Here is a 10,760-nt window from a genome sequence, read left to right on the forward strand (position 1 = left end):
TAAATTACATTAGGACATAAAAATTTCAAGATTTTAAACATTATTACCAAGTAGTTATTAAAATTAATACCTCTTAACAATAGTCATCGATATTATTTACATGAATATACAACAATGAAATGTATGAAATTTTAAGCAGTCGTAATAGGCTGATAAGGCTTTATAATATTTCAATGAAATCTTGATAATTGAATTCCTCTCATTTTGCTATATCGATTTAAAAAAAATCATCAAAATCAGAGCCGTAGAAGCCGAGATATTGAACGCCGAAGAGGGCGCGCTCTTTTTGAACGCGCGATTTCAATTTCTATCATTCATCCCCTCCCCCCGGTTTTGCGGCTCAAACGGTCGGTTTGGCGATATTCATTGAATTTTCATATAAAAAGCACACGTGCGATAATATTTATAAAAGCACATACGAAAAGTTCTTAAAAAACCTACCAAATTCAATTTTTGTTGTTGTTACATTATGCATAGTTTTGCAGCTAACGCTTGTTGACTTTGACACTTGATATCTCGGAACTTATGTGACCGATTTGAACGTTCTTTTTTTCAAGTTAAGCGTCTTTCCGAGAACTATTTTTTAGTACTTTGGTATATATTCCAACCCGCAAAACGGCTTCACGAAAGTATTTGTTTATAAAGTTAAAATTTTTCGAATTTTTAAAATCGCTCCAAAAATTATTAAAAAAAAGAAAATTAATATTATAACGATTCTATATGATAGTTAAAGAGTCCAAGTATGTGTAAAAAAATCAGCGCCAATTAAAATGCCTAACTTTAACCCCAGCACTGACGCAAAAAAATAACGACATTTCGCGCTGAAATTTAGTAACAAATTGTCTCATACCAAAACTATCAGACCGATTTCGATCGGGTTTTGGAATTTCGTTTTGTAATCCTTTAAAGTACTTACATGTACATTTATAGTAGAATTGGACAATTTCTTACCTATCAGTTGAACGCTTCAAAATTACCTCGATTTTCATCACTTTCTTACGCTGTTTTGGCTTTCTAGCAACAAAAATATTGAATACGCAGGTCTCAAAACAATTGTGTCTTATAGCAAATTTCATAACAAACAATTTCAGCAGTAATAGTTTTTTCTGTAAACTGCATATTTAAGAAGTTATATTGGAAAATGTTAGGAAAAACACGTGATTTTTGAGTATTTTTGCAGTTTTTAATTTTTTCTGCAAATAGCACAACTTTTTTTCTTGGCGCAACCTTATATTTTCATTGTTTATATTATTTTCGACCGATTTTTACTAATATCTAATCTACGTCAAGCAACAGCCATGCCAATGTGTAATTCTCCTGGACTATTAATATTTGGGAATTTTTGGAGCAATTTTAAAAATTCGAAAAATTTTAACTTTATAAACAAATACTTTCGTGAAGCCGTTTTGCGGGTTGGAATATATACCAAAGTACTAAAAAATAGTTCTCGGAAAGACGCTTAACTTGAAAAAAAGAACGTTCAAATCGGTCACATAAGTTCCGAGATATCAAGTGTCAAAGTCAACAAGCGTTAGCTGCAAAACTATGCATAATGTAACAACAACAAAAATTGAATTTGGTAGGTTTTTTAAGAACTTTTCGTATGTGCTTTTATAAATATTATCGCACGTGTGCTTTTTATATGAAAATTCAATGAATATCGCCAAACCGACCATTTGAGCCGCAAAACCGGGGGGAGGGGATGAATTATAGAAATTGAAATCGCGTTCAAAAAGAGCGCGCGCGCTTCGGCGTTCAGTATCTCGGCTTCTATGGCTCCGATTTTGATGATTTTTTTTTAAATCGATGTAGAAAAATGAGAGGAATTCAATTATCAAGGTTTCATTAAAATATTATAAAGCCCTTTTCGGTCTATTACGACTAAAAATTTTCCACATTTCGTTGTTATACTGTATATTCATGTAAATAATAATATCGATGGTAGGATATAGGTACATAATCCACTGTTACTAGGTTTTAGTTTTAATAATTACATGGTAATAATGTTTAAATAAAATCTTGAAATCTTTATTTAATATGTAATTTATTTATTGTATTCATATAATATAGAAAAAAATATAGATACAAATAATTATTTATTTATTTTTACAAAACGTGTTTATTATACTTTCATAATTATCGTATTATTAAAGTTTTTCACTTTTTTACATCATTGGTATTTTCACTTATAATATCAGCATTTGAATAAGTATTGTTGTCCATTATTTTCAAATCAGTGCTTAACTAATTGTAAGTAGGTACCACTGTTAAATTAACAGCAAATAATGACTTATGGTTGGTTAATTTGATTTTTTAAATTTGCCAGCAATTTCATAGCCATCCTCGCAAGAAATTGGATCATTTTATTTATCACAAAATCCGTCAAAAACAGAAAAATTAAAAGATAGGTATAGGGAGGTGTAATATGGATAGATGTGGAGTAAATTTCTACAACAGATTTTTATTAAATATACAGGGTGTCCCATTTAGAAAAACCAAGTTTTGGCGGTTCGGTCAATCAAATTCGACAATAAATATGAAATTGAAATAGGTCGAAGACCATTAGACCATTAGAGATACATATAGGGAAGCTTTATAAAAGTCCTCTAAAAATATGCGTAGAATTCAAATATACAAAAATATACAGGATGTTCCATTTATAATAAGCAAATAGGTGGCGACTACCGGTATAACCGGAAGTACTACAACAATGGCATTATTTTATTTAAACTCTAAATAAAACCTCCAAAACCACCAGGTCAAAAATTTTCAAAATTCAAATCGAAGTAGTCTCCGAAATATTCTAATGGGTCGTCACCGCATGACAGCCTGTATAATGAATTGCAAAGTGCGATTTTTAATTGTTTACTAAAGGAAGAAATTTTTGAGAGCGAAATCAGCAACTATGCTATAAAAAAGCTTAATACATTTTTTAATAATGCGATGATACGTTTTATAAATATCAAATAATAATTATTTGTATCTGCATTTTTTTCTATTTTATATGTAAACAATAAATAAATTACATTAGGACATAAAAATTTCAAGATTTTAAACATTATTACCAAGTAGTTATTAAAATTAATACCTCTTAACAATAGTCATCGATATTATTTACATGAATATACAACAATGAAATGTATGAAATTTTAAGCAGTCGTAATAGGCTGATAAGGCTTTATAATATTTCAATGAAATCTTGATAATTGAATTCCTCTCATTTTGCTATATCGATTTAAAAAAAATCATCAAAATCAGAGCCGTAGAAGCCGAGATATTGAACGCCGAAGAGGGCGCGCTCTTTTTGAACGCGCGATTTCAATTTCTATCATTCATCCCCTCCCCCCGGTTTTGCGGCTCAAACGGTCGGTTTGGCGATATTCATTGAATTTTCATATAAAAAGCACACGTGCGATAATATTTATAAAAGCACATACGAAAAGTTCTTAAAAAACCTACCAAATTCAATTTTTGTTGTTGTTACATTATGCATAGTTTTGCAGCTAACGCTTGTTGACTTTGACACTTGATATCTCGGAACTTATGTGACCGATTTGAACGTTCTTTTTTTCAAGTTAAGCGTCTTTCCGAGAACTATTTTTTAGTACTTTGGTATATATTCCAACCCGCAAAACGGCTTCACGAAAGTATTTGTTTATAAAGTTAAAATTTTTCGAATTTTTAAAATCGCTCCAAAAATTATTAAAAAAAAGAAAATTAATATTATAACGATTCTATATGATAGTTAAAGAGTCCAAGTATGTGTAAAAAAATCAGCGCCAATTAAAATGCCTAACTTTAACCCCAGCACTGACGCAAAAAAATAACGACATTTCGCGCTGAAATTTAGTAACAAATTGTCTCATACCAAAACTATCAGACCGATTTCGATCGGGTTTTGGAATTTCGTTTTGTAATCCTTTAAAGTACTTACATGTACATTTATAGTAGAATTGGACAATTTCTTACCTATCAGTTGAACGCTTCAAAATTACCTCGATTTTCATCACTTTCTTACGCTGTTTTGGCTTTCTAGCAACAAAAATATTGAATACGCAGGTCTCAAAACAATTGTGTCTTATAGCAAATTTCATAACAAACAATTTCAGCAGTAATAGTTTTTTCTGTAAACTGCATATTTAAGAAGTTATATTGGAAAATGTTAGGAAAAACACGTGATTTTTGAGTATTTTTGCAGTTTTTAATTTTTTCTGCAAATAGCACAACTTTTTTTCTTGGCGCAACCTTATATTTTCATTGTTTATATTATTTTCGACCGATTTTTACTAATATCTAATCTACGTCAAGCAACAGCCATGCCAATGTGTAATTCTCCTGGACTACACAGCCTTCCTTTAAATTTAGGAATATTCTTTTATTTCGTTTTTTGTAAGTAAAAGTGGTGGGGAATTTTTTTTTACACTGCTCTGTTATTCCAGGGTGAAGTTGGACACCTAAAAAATGCCCCGAAAATATCGAAAACTGCTTGACATAAAGCCGAATTGTAATTGCCCCTCCAGAAATTTGGAAATGGCAGTAAAAGAAGTGAAAAATAAGATTTTAAGTGTCAGGACTGCAGCTGAAAAGTGGAATGTTCCAAAATCAACACTTCACGACTACGTTAAAGGAATTATAATATTTTTAAATAAGTTTTTAAATAATGTTAAATATTTTTTGTTAATTTTTAAAAGAAATTTAAATTTAGTTAATGATAGTTTTAATAAAGGTTTAATACACATTTTTCAAACTCTATAAATTTATTTTAGTGAAACTGAAAGATTTCCTTTTAAAAAACAATTTTTATGTCCAACTCGGGTAATAGACCGTTCCGTAGCTGGATTTCCATTGATTTAAAGCTATGTCCAACTTCACCCCTTTCTGCCGGGTGAAGTTAGACAACTGTTATCAAAAAATATATATAAAACCAAAAACAAAATACAAATTTTAATTATACCTCATAATAGGCCTCACCTTGGCCTACCTACATGATTTTTTTCAGAATATATGACGTATCAGACCCAGAAATAGAGTAAAATAATCGAAAAATTCGTCCAACATCACCCCCGTTGACGGTATCTGAGAAAATCGAAACTGTAACCTCTACAATGCCCATATCGGTGAATAGAGAATTTGACTTTCTATAATATGGTGCAAAAAATACAGGGTGTTCCGTTTGAATTTAAAAAGTTTTGTCGGTTTTAAGTTTTCAAAATGTAACGTAAAAAATGGTTCACTTGGTACAATTTTCTTCAGGTGATTTTGGTAGTGGCAGGTGTAGTGCATTTTATGTTCTTTGTGTGTTCGGAAAAACAAGTGAAAGCTTCCAGAAGTAAGTTATAAGGAATTTTCGAAAGGCTTGCATCTGTCAAAATTTTTATATAATGTCGATTATCTCGAAAACGGTTAGATTTATGTACAAGGAAGCTCTAATATTTTTTACTTATTTTTAATTTATCTTGTCGATAGTGCAATAATATATTTCAATTCAAATACGCGACTTCCGGGCCAAAATTTTGAAAACTGAAATCGAAGTAATCTCTGAAATATTCTAATGGGCCATCACCATAAGACAGCCTGTATATTATGTAGTTTATTCAATTTTTAGAATTAATAATAACCACAACGTACCACCCCAATTTCTTTAAATATTGGAAAGTTGCAAAGGGATACAGTTACAAAATCGAAGGTCATAATTAAATGTGAAGTTTCAATTTCACTGCAAAAAAAAAAATATCTTGCTTCGTATCAGTTGGGTGGCTCAGACATAATAATTCTAGTAATTTTAACACAAATTGCTTATTATTAACTGATAATTAAATAAAATCATTGATTTCATTTCAAGTTTTATAGAAGGTCATCAAATTTTACTGCATTTTCCTGTTTCGTTATTGGATTAGTGAGTACAATACTCAACGGAAAAAGAAAATTTATGTAAAAATTGATCAGGAGCCTGATATAAACAATACAACAAATTTCCAGTTTTTCGAATTTTTTGGAATTTCAACGCCCTCTTTCTCTCCAACAAATATATATTACGGTTTAATTTTTCTTCTATACATAATATATCCTCGAATTTAAGGATATATATATTCAATGATAGTTATAGTATTTAAAGTTTTTGAAATTATATTGCAAAGTTAAAAGCTCCTCAATTCAAAAACTCATTCCATATCTATAATATAGCCCGAACTGCAACTGTGTTTTCGTTGGAACACCGGGTGTCATGTTTGTTTTAAATAAAAAAAAAAGTAATTCACCTTGTAATTTACTGTCACATCGGTCGGTATACTTACTTATGTATACCTACCTACTGAAATTAATACCTCTCGTAAATTGATAAAAATTATCTGTTCTATTAAATATATAATTAAAATTATCAGTAACTTAAATTAACACAATCATACTAAAGTAGTAAAAAAAATAGGTACTTACTGATTAATCTCCGTTAATTTCATATTACAATTAATTTAAATCAATGGAGAATGGCATGTCTAATAATGTAAATTAATAATTTTATCTTAATTCGTCCCTTTATGAATAGGTATACAAACATTTTATTTATTAATCTTAATTATCATAAACAAAAATTAGAAGTAATGGAAACGAAAAATACTTATTTTATAAAATAAAACAGAAGACATTTTTTGTTGTCAAAATATAGGTATCAAATAGGACTCAACCGTCCTGAATTAATAAATGTCGTTTGTATGCTTGCATTTAACGTAAAAAAACTAAACATATCTAGAATATTTTTGTGATCTTGTTTAGTTTGTTGTGTTAATGGACATATTAATATTAATATTGTTTTCATTTTTAGTTGGTCTCAACCCAAACAATATAGGTATTGTTTTATTTGTATTTTTTAGAGTTTATTGCCTATTGCCGCCTGCCGGTCTGTTTTGGTTTCGACCACAGGTTTCGACAAATAATGGTTTTCAAATTAGTTGACCATTCCTTTCATAAGAACATCTGAGCCAATACATACTGACTACTGACAATACAGTGGGGTAACTTAACTACCTATTGTAAACTGTTGTAGGACTATCCGCTGACAGAACTAAAACAACACTCGATTTCAGAAAAAAACGATGCCTTATTATAAAAGCCTCTAGTTAGGGCGTATTTTTACCATCTTGAAATTTGAAACTAATTATAACATTTTTTTTAATATTATACCTATATAGGTTATAATAATAACGCAAATAAATATGTACCTGAGAGCCTTTCGATTTGGCAAAAATAATAGCTATCAGTAGCTAATAGCAACTTAGAGTTACTCTGAACTGATATTAGTTGCTAATAGGTACTATTTTTGCCAAAACGAAAGCCTTCCTGGTTGATGTTTGTTATGTTTTTTTCCCCCATTTAATTTTGTACTGTAATTACATATATTAAACTCTACTGCACACAATTTAAATGATAGAAATTAATTTTTATTTTATATGCACTAATTCACTTCAAGTAGGTATGTAAATTCTCAAAATTAATTCTTGGATAAAACTATTCAATATAGCTACCTAAAACATGTTTCCCACGAGACCTTGATAAGATGAGGAAAGTAATTTATACAGATTTAAAAATTCTAACATTCTGGCTATTATTTCCAGAAAAAAGTTCCTAACGTATTTTTTAGCCAATTTCCAAACATTTTACGCATATTTAATGTGTATAACAGATATCTAATACAAAGTACAAATTTTGAAGAGTATTTCCCTTTTATTTTATATTTCAATTAAATTTAATTCGCAACTACATATGACAGTACCTACTCCCAACTCCCAGTGGATAAATATTTACAATATTCACGTATTCTTTCTATGTATTTAGGTAGCTACTAGGTACATAAACAAATAAATACATCCTATTATATAAAAATAAAATACTCATTTCCTACTTTTATGATTACCTACACGAACAATTCAATTATTTGAAACTTCTTACCAATTACTAGCACACATAAAAAGCACACGAACGCTGTATTTTTTAACATCTTTCGTTGAGAAGTAGGTAAATACTAAACAGTGATGAGTGATGGCTTTTATCGTTTGCTATTGTAGATCGTAATCGTAGGTAGTTACGTCAAATATTAATGGGAATTAGGCACATTTATATACGTCTGCCACTTCGCAGAGTGTACGCGGGTGAACTGAAACTCTAGTGATGGGAGATTTCGAGTGAAAAATCGAGTGGTACTCGATTATTGAGATCACTCGAGATATCTCGAGATGTATACTTCCACCACTCGAGTGATTATTACCTTTTGGTTGCACCCCAAAATGTTAGTGAATACTGCAAATAGTCACTGATTGCGTAACCTTTTTTTAGAATAAAACGAAAAAGTGGTTAGGTTTTGAAGTGCGTGAGCTTTTTTTTTTTANTATGACAGTACCTACTCCCAACTCCCAGTGGATAAATATTTACAATATTCACGTATTCTTTCTATGTATTTAGGTAGCTACTAGGTACATAAACAAATAAATACATCCTATTATATAAAAATAAAATACTCATTTCCTACTTTTATGATTACCTACACGAACAATTCAATTATTTGAAACTTCTTACCAATTACTAGCACACATAAAAAGCACACGAACGCTGTATTTTTTAACATCTTTCGTTGAGAAGTAGGTAAATACTAAACAGTGATGAGTGATGGCTTTTATCGTTTGCTATTGTAGATCGTAATCGTAGGTAGTTACGTCAAATATTAATGGGAATTAGGCACATTTATATACGTCTGCCACTTCGCAGAGTGTACGCGGGTGAACTGAAACTAACTAACTTTACCGTCACACCTTCCAAAACATTGTCTATGCTGCTAACTCAATGCCGAATTGCTTGGATTGGATTGGATTGCCCAACAATTAATTTTTTATCTCCGTCTGCGTCTTCCTACGAAATATTATTACAGACATTGGATTTCCACAATCCCACATACAGCGTTGCCAGATTTTGTGAAATTTCACCAGGTTATCTGAAAAACATAGCCAAAATCGCCAAAATTAAAAAATCTCATACACGTTCATAGAAATTTAACCCGCTTCTTATATGTATAACAATTAGATAAATGTTTTCTCTTGTAAGGTCCCTTTTTTTTACTGTACGTTAATATATTTTTATTGTGCCAATATACAGGCTGATTCATTAATAATTGTAAGTAGATAAGCTAACTGCATAATCCTGAACTGAAAATATTAAAAATTGACACATAACGCTTAGATAAAATATGACTACTTATGGAGTTACGGAGTGTTTTATTTAAAAAAAAATGTGATTTTTATCCATTACCGTTGTCTAGCTGACAGCTAATTCAAACAGAAAAAGTGTTTTCAGGTTCACCGAAAAAGCTGCTCAATTTAAATAAAAAGAATATATAAAGTAGCCAAATGGCAGAATTCCGCCCAATCTGGCAATCTTGAATATATAATGTATTTGTTGAAATAGGCATCCGTGTAGCAATACGATTCGTGTAATATCTGCTTCAGTGATCTTGACGCAAGCGTGTTTGCGTTTAATTAAATATTGTATTTGGCATTCATAGTTTTCACATCATGCAACCAGCTATACCTTAGAGCATGTAGAATACTACATGGAAGAAGCACGCTTACGGTGACAATCTACACGAGTGACAGAGAAAGAAAAAGATAGTTTGTGTATAAAAAAATGTTGGCAGTTTAAATGCGTCCTAATGATCCCTTTTCATCCCAAAAAAAAACCCGAATACGAAATTTCACGAAATCAGCTCGAAGAGAAAATGTTACATATTTTTTCAGCTTCAACGCCCTGTATCTCGAAAACTAAGCGTTATGAGCAACATTGTATATGACTTCCCCATTAATTCCGTCGTAGAATCTAGTAGGTATCTAGTGGTAAAGTTTCGCCCACTCTATAACGCACACCCTGTATATTACAGCTTTTTACTTAGTAATTTACGTTACCATTTTTTTTTAAAGACGACGACAGTCTGCTGTAATTAAAAGTTTTTTCATAAATTATTAAATAAACTGCTTTTGCTAGTTCAACAAAATTCCCAGACAAGAAATTTCCAAGATTATGCCATGCTAGACATTTAATTTGGATTTAAACAATTGTATTAAAACGACATTTTTAAATGATGGTCATCTATATATTTTTAAAATCTAAACATGTTAACATTCATTTCAGTTTCTGTAATTTCTTGATTTGATTGTAATATTTTAATCAAGACAGACTTCGGTGGTAGAAAGGAATTTAACAGCTGATTTTTTCTTCTTCATATTCACTATCACCTTTTCTTTGGGTCTATCTTCATCAGGTAATGTAGACGAACCTCTGGTGCCACTCATAATTATTCTTGATATCTGAATCTGTCTTGCGGTAATAAGAGGAGTTAATTCTTTATTAAATAATTTCGGTGGTTTTGCCTGAAACCAAACATTTTCGCCCAATTCTTCTTTGTTATCAGACCTGGATATATCCAGTTCTGTTCCTTCAACGTAACAAAAGCTTTTACCTAGAAATTGAAGTGTTCAATTAGTTAAAAGTCGTTTATCTAGCACTAGTAGGACTTACTTAAATTTTTATTTTCTTCTGCACATACACAGGGGCGTAAATATGTGTCTTCAATATTACTGACATCAAAAGAGAACATTTTCTCTTCAGTGGACTGGAATTTTGAACTTGCCGCGTTGGAGTCTGGCTAAACTGTCAAAAATACAACGTCTGATAGATTGTTTACAACTTTCAAATATGTAATTGTTTAGTTTTAGTGATTGTTG

General features: G+C 30.6%; 2 protein-coding genes across 2 annotated transcripts in view; both read right to left on the reverse strand.

Moving 5' to 3' along the window:
• LOC108917131 overlaps nt 1-8,146 on the reverse strand; it is a 34,862-nt gene extending 26,716 nt beyond the window's left edge. Inside the window, exon 1 of the mRNA XM_018723590.2 lies at nt 7,942-8,146. Coding sequence (XP_018579106.1) covers nt 7,942-7,990 — 49 coding nt within the window. The 5' untranslated portion in view covers nt 7,991-8,146. The remainder of the gene's footprint in view (nt 1-7,941) is intronic.
• Nucleotides 8,147-10,128: 1,982 nt separating this feature from the next.
• On the reverse strand, nt 10,129-10,633 carry LOC108917140. The gene is made up of 2 exons (XM_018723601.1): nt 10,555-10,633; nt 10,129-10,495 (listed from the first exon to the last, which is right to left on the reverse strand). The coding sequence occupies exons 1-2, from the start codon at nt 10,631-10,633 to the stop codon at nt 10,200-10,202; spliced, it is 375 nt and encodes a 124-aa protein (XP_018579117.1). The 3' UTR covers nt 10,129-10,199.
• Nucleotides 10,634-10,760: the final 127 nt, after the last annotated feature.

Source organism: Anoplophora glabripennis, unplaced genomic scaffold (genome assembly GCF_000390285.2).
Source record: "Anoplophora glabripennis isolate ALB-LARVAE unplaced genomic scaffold, Agla_2.0 scaffold85, whole genome shotgun sequence".
NCBI classification, from domain to species: Eukaryota; Metazoa; Arthropoda; class Insecta; order Coleoptera; family Cerambycidae; genus Anoplophora; species Anoplophora glabripennis.